Raw genomic sequence first — 17,047 nt, 5'->3', positions numbered from 1 at the left:
TGAGGAACCTCCACACTGTTTTCCAGAGGGGCTGCACCAGTTGACATTCCCACCAACAGTGTAGGAGGGTGCCCGTTTCTCCACATCCTCGCCAGCATCTAGAGTTCTCTGATTTGCTCATTTTAGCCACTCTGACTGGCGTGAGGTGGTATCTCAGTGTGGTTTTGTTTTGTATTTCCCTGATGAGGAGGGATGCTGAGCATCGTTTCATGTGTCTGTTGGCCATCTGGATGTCCTCTTTGGAGAAGTGTCTGTTCATATCTTCTGTCCATTTCTTCATTAACAGTATTTGTTAAAGGATATTCATAATGTTGGTAAAAGGGCTCTGAAGGAAGTTCAGAGCTAGTGAAAGCAACATTGGCTTTGTTAGAGTAAGTTCATTGCTTTTCAGAAATAGATTTCCTTGAAGGGAATAGCACTTATTTAGAAGTATAAATTATGAATTCTTAGATTTGGAGACAAATTACTTTATCACTATCGCCCATCGTCACTGTGTGGCTTCTGAGAAGTTGAATTGTGGGGTGAACTCAGAGTGTTGAAGAAAGAGCATTCTAGGCAAGCAATAATAATAGTCACTGTGCCATTTTTCTAAGTTTCATTTGTTTCCGGATGCCTACTAGACACCATTTAGGTATCCTACAAATGCTAACAATACTTCATTCTGTGTAAGTATTAAGTGTATGTCCCAAAGAATAGTGGCAAATGTGTACACCTATGGAACTGTCACCAGAAGATAAACATTGTTTTACTCAACAGTGTTTCTGAGATTGATCCATGATGCATGATCAGTAGTTTTTTTGCTGAGTAGTATTCCACTGTATGAATATTCCACAGTTTATCCTTTCCCCTTTTAATGGAAATTGAAGTTCCAGTTCTTTAGCTATTAGAATAGAGCTGCCATGACCACAAGCATTTTGAACACTGCCCAAGATGGAATTCTTCATGTTTTGTCTTCCAGTTTCCTATTTTGGTGCCTCTGATTCCCCTTGTGTTGGTGAATACTACCATCTTCCTTTCAGTTATTCGTAATAGAACTAACAATCATTCTTGACCTGTTTCTTCTACCATAATTACTGATCTTTTCTTTGTTACGGGCTGGTCTTAGTGATAGAGGTACAGTGAATACAAAATTGTCCCGTTGTGGTAGAGGCAGTAGTTGATATACGTAAGAGAGTCTATAAGGATGCTTTGGGACTCTAGGAGTACAAAGGAGGCCCCCACCTGGGGCTTCCTGGAGGAGATAAATGAGCTGACTTCTGGAGGGCATAAATGTGTTAAGAAAGGGAGGTACCAGAACAACGCAGTAGCATTGCTAAGTTTGGTGGAAGGATGGAAAATTGTTGTGGGGTTTAGAGCAGGAAAATGACATTTGTGCTTAATAAAATGTGGAGGATGAATTGGAGTAGTGGGACAATATTGGAAGCAATGAAACCTGTTAGAAAATAGTAGAGTATTCAGGTCAGAAGGGATGAACTATCTAGTTGTATTGGAATTAGGGAGAGATTTTTGGCCCTGTGAGAAGGCATTTGAGGAACTGTTGAATATTTGAGAAAAAGTGGTAGGAGAAAAGAACAACATGTTAAAATAAGATGTTTGGAGTTAAGTGAGATGTTGCTGTAATTCAGGCATGAGGTGAGGGACTAGGAAAAAAATATTTGTATTTGACAGAGTTGGTTTTTTAAATAGGTGGAAAGAATAAAGGAGAAAGAGAACTCCAAAATGACATCTTGATTTTTTTAACCTCAGTGATTGAAAGCTATGGTTCCTCCAAAAGACTGAGGATGTCAGCTATTTGCAACTACATGGATGGAACTAGAGGGTATTAACTATGCTAAGAGAAATTAGTCAGAGAAAGACAAATATCATAGGACTTCACTTTTATGAGAAATTTAAGATACAAAACAGATGAGCATAAGGGAAGGAAAGCAAAAATAATATAAAAACAAGGAGGGAGACAAAACATAAGAGACTTTTAAATATGGAGAGCAAACAGGGTTACTGGAGGGGTTGTGGGAGGGAGGATGGGCTAAATGGATAAAGGGCATTAAGGAATCTACTCCTGAAATCATTGTTGTACTATATGCTAACTAACTTGGATGTAAATTAAAAGATTAATTTTTAACAGATTGAGGATGTCAGAAAATGGAGCTGTTTATAGAGGCGGAGTTTCCTTTTGAATATATTGGTTTTAAAGTAATTTGGAGCATATCCAAATGGAAATATTCAATACATGGTTGGAAATACAATATAAGAAGGTTGAAGTAAGACTAAAGAAATATATTTGAATCATTTATGTAGAAGTCATCCAGATTACAGAAATATATTTTTTCTTCCGAGTGTTGGAAGGCCTGTCTGAAGTCTAGAAAGATGGTATGCTTAGAGTATGATGAGAACAAACAGGAAGGGCACTCTAGTTGTCTGCTTAGGAGAAGTTAGAGTTTTACAAAAGGGAAGCAGTTTGTGATGAATTTGTATGGGTTGAATGAAGGGTGTGTAGAGGTACTGTTGGAGCCTTTGAGTATATCTGTCACTATGGGATGGGGAAAAGGGGAGGAGCCATGAGAAAAGTGAATTTGAAATATAGGGAAGGCAGTCTTACCTGAACTAGGCAGGGTTGGTAAATGTGACCAGTAGTGTCAAATGTTTTGAGGTCAAGCTGAGGAGTCAAACAACAAAACCATTTAGAAAACATTTGGTGAAGTGTCCCCAGAACTGAGTGAAATATATAGGGAGAGAAGTAGGGAAAAATCCATCAACTTAGAATGATTAGTGCTTCTATAAAAGAAAATAATTAATTGAATTTGGAGTGACTTTAAGAATAATATTCATATGTAAAGATTTGTTCTGGAAATTGACCAAACTTAAAGTAGCAAAGCTATTCTGTGCAAATTCATACTGACAGCTTGGAGCTCTCCAGCTTTTTATCTGACTGCAAACTCTGTGGAGAAAGATGCAGATGATTTTGCTGATTGATAAACAGTAACCACCTAAACGGGTTCCCTTTAAAGTTGTTGTAGTTTTTGTGCCCCCTTTTCCAGAAGGGCACATAGTTCAGTGTTTTGACTTTGAATTCTACCTGGGAGTAGGTATCTTGCCTCCCTTGGGGCTTCAGAGTGAGAATGAACCGAGATGTTGAGGATGGCAGGCCAGGGGTGAGGCTCGTAGAGGTTGATGTTTGCAGGACAGTGCTGTTGCTAATCTCTTATTTTCCTCTTAAAGGTTTAACTTTTTTATTCAGCAAAAATGTGGATTCAGAAAAGCACCCAGGAAGGTTGAACCTAGAAGATCAGACCCCGGAACAAGTGGTGAAGCATACAAGAGAAGTGCTTTGATTCCTCCTGTAGAAGAAACAGTCTTTTATCCTTCTCCCTATCCTATAAGGACCCTTGTAAAGCCCTTGTTTTTCACTGTTGGGGTAAGTGCTCCTGTTAATTAGGAGTTACCTATCTTGCTGCTGGTGGAGCGTTGAAGTACTGTTTGTCCTATTTGGTTGATCTTAAAGACAAGTGGAGGGGGATTTAAAGGATCTGGGTATCTGGGGTCATGAATGATTACATTCGTGAGAACATGAATTTAATAATTACTATTAGAATCTAGTTCACTTATGTAAGCCCTGGATAAGAAATTTATGGGCTTCTTATTTGGGGTAACTTTTCATGTGATACTAAGTTGATACTTTGAATTTTGTTTGAAAATTTCTGGCTGTAAACAGGCCCCAGGGTACTGTGGACTTAATAAAATGTGGGAACAATTAAAGGTTCTTTTCACCTAGTAAGTTTCATTGTACCAGATGTTCTGTTGCTTTGTAAGAAGCAATGAAAATGAAATATTGTCCTTGGAACTACGTGTAGATCTATTTCTCTTTTGAATTTATTTTGTGATATATTAATTTTATGTAGTTTACAGGCTGTGCATTTGGATCAGCTGCCATTTGGCAATATGAATCACTGAAATCCAGGGTCCAGAGTTACTTTGATGGTATAAAAGCTGATTGGTTGGATAGCATAAGACCACAAAAGGAAGGAGACTTCAGAAAGGAGGTAAAGATGTGGCTTTCTTCTAGTTGATCATAAGTTTTGAAGTCTGGTTATTTGTGAAATGTTTTTAGTGACTGACCACCCTTAGATCAGTAAATATGAAGTTAGTGAACTTAATATTCTTTAGAGTCATTTCATTGTGGTATTTACTTACACTTTGTATGTCGGGTAATAGTGTACTTGACAGTGTTCCAGGAAGTTTGTCCCTCTGCCCATGTGTATCAAAAATCAAGTTGCTAAAAATTAATGTTGGGGTGTCTCTCTCAGCCTTACTGAAGTTTACGGGCTACTGTTTTGTATCACTTTGCTGGATTGTTTTAGAGTACATATTAGAATCATAAGCAGGTTTTCAAAACATTTATGCCTCAGCTGTAGAAATATTATGTAGATTTTATTTTTCAGTAATCTCTATACCCAACGTGGGGCTCAGATTTAAAACCCTGAGATCAAGAGTCACATGCTCCACTGACCAGACCTGCCAGGCACCACTATTATGTGGATTTTAAGAAGCTCGCTGACATGATGTTTATATACCTTTGAGAAGTACGTGCTGTGGAGTATTTCTAACTGCTCAGGGCATGAGGATGCAAGAAAAGAGTATAAATATAAAGCATTTAGAACTTTTTATTATTTCATATGTAAGTTGGTGACCCTCTTTCAGTTTCTTAACTGATTTGTTTTTTTTTTTTTACACAAATACTGCCTTTCAAATAAAACATATTTATGTCTCTTGACAATACTTATTGAGCACTGAGGCCCTAAATTAATATGTGGATCCCAGGTTCATTTAGTGTTCAAGCACCTTTGGTTTTTTGTGTGTGTGACATGTGTGCCTCTACTTGGGAAAGAAGGTTGATGTCCTCTTAATTTTCTCCTAATGGTAACTCGGGGTTCTTCAAGGTACAAAGAAGTATTCATTCTTCATTTCCCCATAGACATGCAAGTAGCACGAGTCTTACCTGGTTTAGAGAGGCGTGGTGTCAGAAGGACAGTGAGTGTAATATTTGCAGGTGAAAGCTACAATAGCTAACAGTGATTTATTCAGTACAGTGTGTTTGAGAAGATAATAACACTGACCTGTTCCGTAATTCTGGATTCCTCAGAATGCTACAGGTTTCCATCACATGTCTGTATTACAAAGATTTGATGGCCCAGTTGGTTCTTAGAATGGTGAAAAGTGACACAAGCAATATACATAATCTTTTCCAAAGATGGATTTGCTTATACTAGGTAAACAAATGATAGGTTATAAAATATAAAATCCATGCCCTTTAAAGAAAATTAAAACAATACATAAATATAACACAGGGAGCAAAAGCCCAGGGAACCCCTACATCACTATATATTGTAGGGAGTAAGGTCTGAAAACTCCTAGACAATTGAATTATAAATACAAAAATGGAATAATTGTATATGGATCAATATACATATTGATCTGTAACTTTTTTTTTTTTTTTACATTTGGGTTTCTTTCTGTATTGGTATACCTAAGATATGGTTCAATTTCATAGTTAGAATATGTTTTTAGGGGCGCCTGGGTGGCTCAGTTGATGAAGCTTCCAATTCGTGATCTCGGCTCAGGTCACGATCTCATGGTTTGTGAGATCAAGCCCCACGTTGAGTTCTGTGCTGATAGTGCAGAGCCTGTTTGGGATTCTCTCCCTCTCTGCCCCCCCTCTATGCATGCTTGCTTTTCTCTCTCTCTCTCTCTCTCTCACATAAATATACTTAAAAAATGTTTTTTTACTTTAAAACTTGAGTCACGGAAAAATTCCAAACAAGTATAAAAGAAAAGTATAATGAACCCCTGTCATTCGTCTTCAGTGATTATAGACACAAAGCTAACTTTGTTTCCCTTCCCTACCCACCACTGATGACTGTAAAGCAAATCCTAGGCTTATTTTGATATGTGTCTCCCTTTTTCTAAACCTCAAATTATCATACCTTAAAAGGTAATTTTAGAAAATATTCTTGGTTAGGATTTTAAAAGTAGATTGGACCTTGGTGAATAATCATTTAAGCTTGATCTATATCAAATATATAAAATCAAATATATAAAATCTATATCTGATAGTGTGCTAGGTGCTTTGTTACTGCTATTTCTCACAACAGTACTGTTATGTGTCTATTTACTGTCTGCATTTCATATGTCAGAAAACAAGTTTAGAAGTAATTTGTCTGAAGTCACAGAGCTAGGCAGTTGCTCTGTGTAGAGAATGTAGGCTAGCTGTAAAGCACCTGTGTTCTGTTTTGCCACATATTTGTTATGTCTGTTTATTGGTAATTAAAAAAATTCATTTTAACGTTTATTCGTTTTTGAGAGAGTGCAGGCGGGAATGGGGCAGAGAGAGAGGGAGACACAGAACCCGAAGCAGACTCCAGGCTCTGAGTTGTCAGCACAGAGCCCAAGGCAGGGCTTGAACTCAGGAACCATGAGATCATGCTGTGAGCTGAAGTTGGACACTTAACTGACTGAGCCATCCAGGTGTCCCTGTTTATGGGTATTTTTACACATGAGGAATCTTTTTATGCACAAAGCATTTTCTCTCTGGCTTTTCATTTTCCTAGCCTGAAAGTATTTACCATATGGTGATAGGCAATTTTCCTTCTGTTTTAGATTAACAAGTGGTGGAATAACCTAAGTGATGGCCAGCGGACTGTGACAGGTTTGTGTTAGCTTACACGTTTTAGCCATTCAAGGGAAGAGAAATCAAACCAAAAGGTAACAGTATGTCACAGTCAATGGCTTTTGTACTCTGCTCATCAGTGGTTTAGAAGACAGAGTCTCTGTACCTTCAGGCTAATGTAATAGTATAAAAAGTAGTGTGGCATAATGGTATACATGATACTCTGGGTCACTTGCTTTCTAATTTTGATGTAGTAGGACACTGATGAAATAATCTATCTTTGTTGTAGAATCCTAGCTTGTGAAATAGGTTATGAGTATTTATTACTTCCCTGTTAAAGAAATTAAAGGGGATATTGATTATACCTTCTTTATGCAGAATGCTTTATACACATTCTCTCCCTACCTCACAGGGTTGCTTACCGGGTAGTTATCTCCCTTTTTACCAATAAGGAATGGCTTTCAGAGAAGGAACTTTTCAAAGGTCACACTGCTAGTAAGTAGTAGAGCTAAGCTTCAAAACCCAGGTCTGTCTCATTCTAAAGCTGATTTTCTCTTTACTGTACCATGTTGTTTATAAAACCTCTTTAAATAAATGTAAGCATGCCATGCATGTCACCGTGATAATTTAGTTTTTGTTCTTTGTAAATTTTTATGCTGGCTTTTCAAGGTAACACTTGTGTAATATTTTATGGACTTAGTTACCTGAGAAATTTGGAGAAATGGATTTGAAAGTTTAACAGTTGTACAGGTAGGAAAAAGATCTTCCTACAGAAATAGCAAAATACTTTTTCTCAAATATGGTTAGTCTTAATGGTACTCTTAATTTTTTTTAACCTACCTAAGTGGGGAAAAGGTGCTTATTTTCTTCCTTTGGACTCTTTCTGGAAGGTTTGTTTTCTGTCACCTTGTTGGAACCTGAACCGGTTTTCAAGCTTATGGTTCAGACATTTCTTCCCGTAGGAGGTGTTACTGGACTGAAGTGGGTCTGCTCCTTGCTGAGCTATAACCGAGTACACCAGGTGGAGTTGCCTCAAAGAGTTATCCTTATTTGTACAAATAAGGAGACTGGGGAGTACTTTCCGAAGCCAGGCCTCTATGAGCAGGGGTAAGCAGGCTTCTTTCATCAGGGCTTGAGATGAATATTCTGTAGGTACTTGGTGATTCGTCTGCTAAGGCTTTCCCCTCACATGTTTCTGCTCCTGTTACAGCAGTTCATTAGTTTCTAAAAGATGAAAGTGACCATTAGGCAGAAGCGTCTGGGAATTTCCTGAGTTCAGTGACTCAGGGAGTCTTGCTAATAACAGAAGTACTTTCATTTTTTTGAACTCATTGCACTTTTTAATCATTTATAACATAGCCTGCCTTATGTAATTGTACATGCAGCATCCTTAAGGACAATGATGAGATTTTTCTTTCTTTTTTTTTTTTTTCATTTTTTTGTAGCAACTACCACATGTCTTCCACACAGTAAAGGCACTTGATGAAAATCTTTAAGTGAATGAATGTTGAATGGGCTCTTGAATCAAAGGACTGAGATTTTTCAAAAGTATATTATCATATTGTAGAGTTGATTAGTCAGTGAGATTTAATAAATATGATACCTTTAAAGATAGCTGTGTACTAGCACATCTCTTTCCATTAGGATTAACAGGGGTTTTTGGTTTGTTTGCTTGTTTCCTGAAAGTAACGGTTGGTTAAACATCTGACTCTTGGTTCTGGTTGTGATCTAGCGGTTTGTGGGTTTAAGCCCCATGTTGGGCTTTGTGCTGACAGCGTGGAGCCTGCTGGGGATTCTCTCTCACCTTTTCTCTGCCCATCCCCCTGCTCATGCATGTGCTCTCTCAGGATATTAAAAAAATAAAATATTTCTCATGCCAGTACATAGCTTATTCAAAAAAGTTGGTATTTGGAGATAATTGAAAATCAGAATTTCCCCCAGCTTTCTTTTTTATCGTTTAGTCAAATCTTTTATTTGGCACATAGGATCTAGCAGTAGGGAGAGACATGTTTTTAATCTTAACTAGCAGCTTGAATGTATAGTTTTTTGAACAACATAAACATTAGCAGTCATGCCAAATCCTTATTGTGAGGTTGTCTAAGTGACTTTTAAAGGCTGAGGAAATGCTCTTTGATCTGTTCAGTGTCACCTCAGACTTCTGTTGTAGGAAATCATTATTCTGGTAGCAGTGACTCTAGTTTTACAACATTTGTTAGCACTACATAATAAATTAACTATATACTAAGATTCTCCTGTTTGTGTGCTATTCTCCTGATTACAGTTCTGTCCTGTCTCTTCACAAGTGCCAGTTCATCCAGCTTACCTTGCTTAGCTCTCCCAGTTGCTTCCTCTGGGCTGATCCTAGGTGAGGTTGGCTTAGCTCCTGATTTTAATTGAGGATTGATTTATGGGGTGACAGGTTCACTCTGTACCACTCTCTTTCTTGGATAGCAGATAGGCTCTGAGTGGTTTTTTTTTTTTTTCCTTTTTGTATTTTGAAAGAACTTGAGAAGTTCTTAGGAGGCCACTGACCTAGAGAATTTCAAAGTTCTTTGAGACCAGTGTGCTTTTTTACTTTGTAGTATTCACTCCTGGATAGTGGCAACATGAAAGCTCTGGTAGATTAAAGAAGTCTGATTGTTACATTGAACATTTCACATAAGGACTCCTTGCTGTCTGAATCTAATGAGCTCCTAAGTTTGGAGGGCAAGATTTTGGATATAGGAAGCTCAGGCACATAGTTGAGGCATAGGAAATGTTTGGTTCCCAAGCTTGAGATAGCAAGGAGTATGTCAAATTTCCCCATATCTCTTTGATTCATAGGCTTAGATGAGAACAAATCATAAAAAATACCTGTGATTTATTGTTAAGGTAGAGTCCAGTGGTGAGGTGAAAAGCCTCCTTATCTTAAGAGTTATGATGTCCCATTTGGAATCCCTGGTTTTGACTCCATCTCAGCCTGTCTCTGGGAATCCCTTTTTCAAGTGTGCTAGAAAATTGGTCTTGCTCCTTTTTTTCCCTCCCTGTTTGGTTATTTTGGGGATTAAAAAATTTTTTTGGTATTAATCATAATTATTATACAGAAATATCTCCCCAAACTTCACATTTCTTTGAACAATTTTTGTATGTTCACTTGGTACTTGTAGGAGCATCAGATAACATTCTTCAGGTTAGACTTGTGCCTGATGCTTTTTACACTTAAGCTCTTCTCCTGTTCTGTTGCCTTGATCTGCAAGGCTTTTAAGCCTGTATTTGAAGTCCCTAGGCAGCCCCCAAGGAGAGTATTTCCCCTACCCTTCTAGCTTTCAGACACCTGCCAGGTTTTCTTGTTAACTTAGCAGAATGCTGACTTTACTATTTGGTAAAGCTGAGAGAGAGAAACCTACTAAATTATTGTATCTGATGAAGGAGGAGACAGGAAGAAGGAGAATGGGAAGAGAAAACTCAAGAAAGCAGTGCCCCATTTTCTTTACTAGTTCATATCTATTGTCAGCTCCAGAGTTTACGTACTGCTACCCTAGGGCCTTGACCCTTCTGCCCCGACCTCTAAAGTGTGTGTTTTTTTTTTTTTTTAAACATTTGTTTATTTTTGAGAGAGAGAGCATGAGTGTGTGCACAAGCAGGGGAGGGACAGAGAAAAAGACAGAGGATCCTAAGCAGGCTCTGTGCTGACAGCAGAGAGCCTGATGTGGGACTCAGACTCATGAACCATGAGATCATGACCTGAGCTGAAGTCAGACGCTTATTAACCAACTGAGCTAACAAGGTGCCCCTAAAGTCTGTTTTTCCTTTGCTTTCTGCTTCTGCTAGAACTACTTTATTTTTTAGTTTCAATTTTCTTTCCTCTTATACCTTTCAAAGATTTTGAGCTATGCTTCCTTGACTAAGGTCTCCTTCCCTGCTCCTGAAGTTTCTCAGAAGACCATGTTTACTTGGTCTTCTAGTTAATCTTCACCTTTTAATTTGTCACTTTTTCCTGAAACTCTTGGTTTCTCAGTCTTCAGACAAGTTATTTTTATAAGGTAAAGAAAAAACTAATGGTTGAGTGCCACTTAGGCTTCAAGCACTTGGGTAGGTACTTTACGTATATACTATTATTATCCTTATTAGTCTTCATTGTTAGTGCCTTATTAGTGATATCCTTATTGTTCAGAATGGGTAACTGAGGCTCAGAGGTTAAATAACTTCTATCACACAGCTCTGGCTGGAGAAGGAACACACTCCATTCTTAGTTTAAATAATATTGCTTTTTATTACATCTTTTCACTTCAACTATAGCAGATCATCACTAAATTACCTTACTGATAAACCACATTTCCTGCTCCCATCCCAGGGATTTGGGTGTTTACTGACAGCCCAAATTGCAGCAAATTGCCCCAAGATGGTAGGCTGGCACTCAGGGATAAAAGGGAGCCCTTTTTGGCTTTGATTAGTCTTTGTCGTTGTAAAATAAATGTGCATGTAAACAGATTAAAATAGTGGTAAAGAATATATAAAGTGAAAAATAAATCTTTCTGCTGTAGGCTTCCAGTTCTGCAGTTTCCCCATAATAACCACTCCTTTTTAATTAAACTTGTATGTTCTATCAAAACATCTGTTTGTATATAGACATTTATACTTCTCTGCACCTTGTTTTTTTATTCCCTTGATATTTTAAAGGACATTGTATCAGTACGAGTAGGTCTATTGCTTCTTTATATTTCATTGAAGTATAATGTACATAAAAGAGCATGCACATGTCAAATGTACAACTAATTTTCACAAACTGAGTACATCACTGTAATTAGCACCCAAATCAAGAAATGGAAATTACCAGCACTCCGGGCTCAGAATGTTATTTTTTAATAAGATTGTAGTATTTCATGGAAATGAATACTATGTAGCATGTCTTTTATTAATGGATATTTAAGTTGGTTAAAGTCCATGAATAATAAGGTGAATATCCTTAGAAGAGATATTTGCACACTTTGGCAAGTTAATTTTTAGGAGAGCTACTGGAAATAGATTTGCTGGGTCAAAGAATATTTATGTTTAAAATTGAATGTATCGTCAACTTGTCTTGAAGTTGTATACCAATTTAAACATCCTCCATCAACATACAGAATTTAAATAAGTCCTTTATTTCTCAAAGTTGCTCACAGAGGAGGTTACATATTCTCCTCTACAGGGAGGGTGCAGAGAAATAACCCCTTTTGTGGTTTGTAAAAGTCTTTGTCTCTCTTACTGTGAATTTGCCCTGTTCTTTTCATCTACCCCTATCGGTTTCTGTTTGCCGCCCAGTAGGAGGATTGAAGATGGATGGTGTTTCTGGATTTCCTGTTGATTCCTGGAAGCTGTGAGACCAGTCCTTAACTAGTTTTGTCCATAGTGCCCAGGAAGAGAAATTGTAGTCACTGTGTAGCCAACAGGATGATCCCTGTGCCTATAGTCCTGGTTCCCAGGGAATCTGAGGTGGGGGCCACTTGAGCTCAGTTCTCTGGTTGTCCTGGATGTATATACTAGTCAGTGTCTGTACTGGCCAGGTCTGGCTTCCTTCTGATGAGAAGCTGTGGAGTGGGAAGCTGGCCCACCTCATCAGCAGAGGGGATCCTCTACTTAGCTACTATACCCCAAGTGGGATAGTGGGTTCTTTTTTAGGAAAAGAGGAAAAAAAGGTTGTACTACCTTCCTTGGTCTAAGGAGGAAAATAGACTGAGGTTATTGAACCAAACAGTGATTCCCAAATTAGCGTATATTACTTTTAATCAAGATATTATTCACATATCTTAAAATTTGGCATATAAAAGTATGCAGCTCAAGTGGTTTTTATTGTATTCACAGGGTCGTGCAACTATCATCATCTAATCCCAGGACATTGTCATTATCCTGAAAAGAAATTCCATACCTGTTAACAGTCACTCCCCATTCCCCTCCTCCCGTCAGCCCTAGACAGACACTAATTTATTTTCTTTCTCAATGGATTTGCCTGTTCTGGACATTTCATATAAATGGAATCACATATGTGGCCTTTTGTGTCTGCTTCATTCACTTGTAATGTTTTCAGCGTTCGCCTATGTTGTGGCATGTATCAGTCCCTCGTTTCTTTTTGTGGCTGAATATTCCATAATATTGTTTATTTGTTGATGGACATTTGAGTTATTTCCATTTTTTGGTTAGTATGATAATGCTGCTGTGGATTTTTGTGTATACATTTTCATGTAGACATGTTGTCATTTCTTTTGCTAATATACCTTAAGTGGAATCACTGGGTCATGTGGTACTCTTTAACTTTATAAAATTGTGATAAAAACATAAAATGTACCATGTGGGCCATTTTTAAGTGTACAGTAGTGTTAGGTATGTTTACGTTGTTGTGAAATACTTGCAGAACTCTTTTTTGTCTTGTAAAACTGAAACTCTATGCCAATTAACACAATTTCTCCTTTTCCCCCTCCTCATCATGCCACTTTATTTTTACACATTTGACCATATGCCTCATTTAAGTGGAACCAAACCGTATTTATCTTTTTTGACTGGCTTATTTCACTTAGCATGTCCTTAGGTTTCATCCATGTTGTAGCATGTGATAAGATTTCCTTCCTTTTGAAGGCTATTGTCTGTATATTTTTATTCCATTGTATATATCACATTTTGTTTATGCATTAACTTATTGATAGACATTTGGGTTCCTTCCGCCTCTTGGCTATTGTGAATAGTGCTGCTGTGGACATGGATGTGCAATTCCTTTTTGAGACCCTGCTTTCAGTTCTTTTGGATATTTACCCAGAAGTGGAATTGCTGCATTATATGGTAGTTCTATTTTTAGGGTATTTTTTTGAGGAATTTCCATACTATTTTCCATAGTGGTTGCATCATTTTACAGTCCCACCAACAGTGCACAAGAGATCTGATTTCTCCACATCCTCACTAGCACTTCCTTTCTGTTTTTTTGATGGTAGCCATCCTAATGGGTGTGTGAGGTGACACATTTTGGTTTCAATTTGTATTTCTGTAGTGGTTAGTGATGTTGCACATCTCTTTGTATGCTTGTTGGCCGTTTGAGTATTATATTTGGATAAATGTCTATTCCAGTCCTTTGCCTATTTTTATTTATATTTTAATTTTTAGGTTTATTTATTTGAGAGAGAGTGTGAGCACAGAAGAGGCAGAGGAGGGGCACCTGGGTGGCTCAGTTAAGCGTCCATCTTGGGCTCAGGTCATGATTTCACAGTTCGTGGGTTCGAGCCCCGCGTTGGGCTCTGTGCTGACAGCTAGTTCAAAGCCTGGAGCCTGCTTCGGACTCTGTGTTTCCCTCTCTCTCCGACCCTCCCCTGCTCATGCTGTCTGTCTGTCTGTCTTTCTCTCTGTCTCTGTCTCTCTCTCTCTGTCTCTCTGAGAAATAAATAAAACATAAAAAAAATTTTCTTGGAAGAGGAAGAGGGAGAATCTGAAGCAGGCTCTGTGCTCGACCTCCTGAAAGCGTGAGATCATGACCTGAGCTGAAATCAAGAGTTGGTTGCTTAACCCACTAAGCCACCTATGTGCCCCTATTTATTTTTTTAAGGGACTTTTTAAAAAAGTTTATTTATTTTGAGAGACAGACGTGCACACGTGTGCGAGTGGGGGAGGGGCAAAGAGAAAGGGAAAGAGAGAATCCCAAGTAGGCTCTGTGCTGTCCATGCAGAACCCCATACATACAGAGCTTGATCCCATGAATCATGAGATCATGACCTGAGCTGAAATCAAGAGTCAGATGCTTAACTGACCGAGCCACCCAGGTGCCCTCTTTGCCTATATTAATCAGGTTATTTGACTGATTATAGGACTTTTTTTTTTAATGTATTTTTTAGATAAATGATTTGTAAATATTTTCTCTTATTCTGTAGATAGCCTTTTCACTGTTTATTGTGTACTTTGGACAAACTTTTAGGTTTGATGTCTCATTTGTCTATTTTTGCCTGTGTTGCTTATTATTTGTGGCATCCTATTGGAGAAATAATTGCCAAGTCCAGTGTTAATGCTTTTTCCCTGTGTTTTCTTCTAGGTGTTTTAATAGTTTTTGTGCTCATGTTTATGTCTTCAATCCATTTTTAGTTTTTATATATGGTGTAAGAGTCCCAGGTTCATTCTCTTGCATGTGGATATCTACTTTTCCCCATAATTTCTTTTTGAAGAACTGTCAAAAAAATTTTTTTTTGAGAGACAGCGAGTGAACACGAAAAGGGGAGGGGCAGAGAGAGGGGGAGACACAGAATCTGAAGCAGGCTCCAGGCTCTAAGCTGTCAGCACAGAGCCCAACTTGGGGCTCTAACTCAGGAGCCATGAGATTGTGACCTGAGGTGAAGTTGGCTGCTTAACTGACAGCCACCTAGGCACCTGCCAAATTGTTTTCTAAAGTGGCTGCCCCATTTTACGTTTCTTTAAGAATAGTATGAGGATTCCATTTAATGCTTGTCTTTTTTTCTAGTATATCAATAACTACATTTTTTGTATCTTCTTGTAAAATATACATGATATAAACTTTATCATTTTAGCTCTGATGTGTACAATTCAGTGGCATTAAATATATTCAGTGTTGTGCAGACATCACCACTGTCCATTTCCAGAACTTTTTTCATTCTCCCATCCCAGTACCCATTAAATAATTTCCCATTTCCCCTTCCCCTTAACCCCTGGTCACCACCATTCTGTTTGTCACTGTGAATTGCCTATATCTCCTATAAGTGGAATTATATGTTTTTTGTGTGTGGCTTCTTTTGCTTTTTAGCATACTGTTTTTAAGGTTCATTCATATTGTAGCACGTATCAGAATTTCTTTTTCTATTTTTTTTAAGGTTTAGTTGTTTTTGCATTGTATATGTACATCACATTTTGTTCATCTGCCAGTGGGTATTTGGGTTGTTTCAACCTTTCGCTATCATGAATAATGCTTCTCTGAACATTTGTGTGCAAGTCTCTATTTTGAGTCTCTTCTTTCAATTCTTTGGGGTATATAATTAGACGTTGAGTTGGTGGATCATATAATAATTCTGTGTTTAATTTTTTTTTTTTAATGTTAGAGTGCTTGTGCCTGAGCAGGGGAGGGGCAGAAAGGGGGGGGGGGAGAGAGAGAGAGAGAGAGAGAGAGAGAGAGAGAGAGAGAGAATCCCAAGTAGGTTCCATGCTGTTAGTGCAGAGCCCTACATGGGGCTTAATGTCATGAACTGTGAGATCATGACCTGAGCCAAAATCAAGAGGATGCTTAACTGATCGAGCCACCCCGGTGCCCTCTATGTTTAATTTTTGAGGACTGGAATTTTTAGAGTGACTGTACCATTTTGCATTCCTATCAGCAAGGTATAAGAGTTTCAGTTTCTCCATAGTCTTGCTAATACCGATTTTCTTTTTTTTTTTTTCTCCTTTTCTCTTTTCTTGTTTCTTAGCCATCCTAATGGGTGTTAGGTTTTTTAAATAGCCATCCTGATATGTGTGTTTGGTATTTCTTAGTTTTAACGTGCATTTCCCTAGTGGTTAGTAATGCTGAGCATCTTTTTGTGTGTGGTTGTCCATTCTTATTTGGAGAAATGTCTGTTTAAATCCTTTGCCTACTTTTTGAGTTATCTTTTTATTGAATTGTAGGAATTCTATATGTATTCTGCATACTAGATCCTTATTAGATAAGATGATTTACAAATATTTTTTCCTATTCTATGAGTTATCACTTTGTTAATAGTGTTCTATGAAGCACAAGTATTTTTTTTTTTTTACAAATAGTTTATTGTCAAATTAGTTTCCACATAACACTCAGTGCTCATCCCCAAAGTGCCCTCCTCCATGCCCATCCCCCCTCCCCCCCACATCCATCAGTCCTCAGTTTTTGTCAGCATTCAAGAGTCTCTCATGGTTTGCCTCTCTCCTTTTCCCCCACCATTTCCGCCCTTCTTCTCCCCCTTGTTCCTCCGTCAAGTTCCTCCTAATCCTCCTGTACGTGCAAACATATGATATTTGTCCTTCTCTGCCTGACTTATTTCGCTCAGCATAACACCCTCAAGGTCCATCCATGTTGCTACACATGGCCAGATTTCATTGTTTCTCATTGCCATGTAGTATTCCATGGTATAGATAAACCACATCTTCTTGATCCATTCGTCCGTTGATGGACACTTAGGCTCTTTCCATGTTTTAGCTATTGTGGAAAGCACAAGTATTTTTAAGTTTTATTTATTTTTTAAAGTTTATTTATTGAAAGAGTGTAAGAGAGTATAAGTGGGGGAGGGGCAGAGAGAGGGAGAGAGAATCCCGGGCAGGTCCTGCACTGTCAGTTGAGAGCCCTATGTGGAACTTGAACTCACTAATGGTGAGATCATGACCTGAGCTGAGATCAGGTCAGCTGACTGAGCCACCTGCCCCTGTTTTTCCAGTTTC

The 17,047-nt window shown here is 38.2% G+C and overlaps 1 protein-coding gene across 2 annotated transcripts in view; it reads left to right on the top strand.

The window, feature by feature from the left end:
* The window catches only part of PARL (presenilin associated rhomboid like), a 52,330-nt gene that overhangs the window by 9,674 nt on the left and 25,609 nt on the right, over positions 1–17,047 (top strand). For both annotated transcript variants that reach the window (XM_039242343.1, XM_039242344.1), the window contains exons 2-4: positions 3,220–3,415; positions 3,900–4,040; positions 6,655–6,703. In XM_039242343.1, the coding sequence (XP_039098274.1) occupies positions 3,220–3,415; positions 3,900–4,040; positions 6,655–6,703 (386 nt within the window). The remainder of the gene's footprint in view (positions 1–3,219; positions 3,416–3,899; positions 4,041–6,654; positions 6,704–17,047) is intronic.

Source organism: Hyaena hyaena, unplaced genomic scaffold (assembly GCF_003009895.1).
Source record: "Hyaena hyaena isolate Hyena2069 unplaced genomic scaffold, ASM300989v1 scaffold_213, whole genome shotgun sequence".
Taxonomy (NCBI): Eukaryota; Metazoa; Chordata; class Mammalia; order Carnivora; family Hyaenidae; genus Hyaena; species Hyaena hyaena.
The sequence above is the reverse complement of the archived record's forward strand: the minus strand, read 5'-3'. Positions and strand labels throughout refer to the sequence as shown.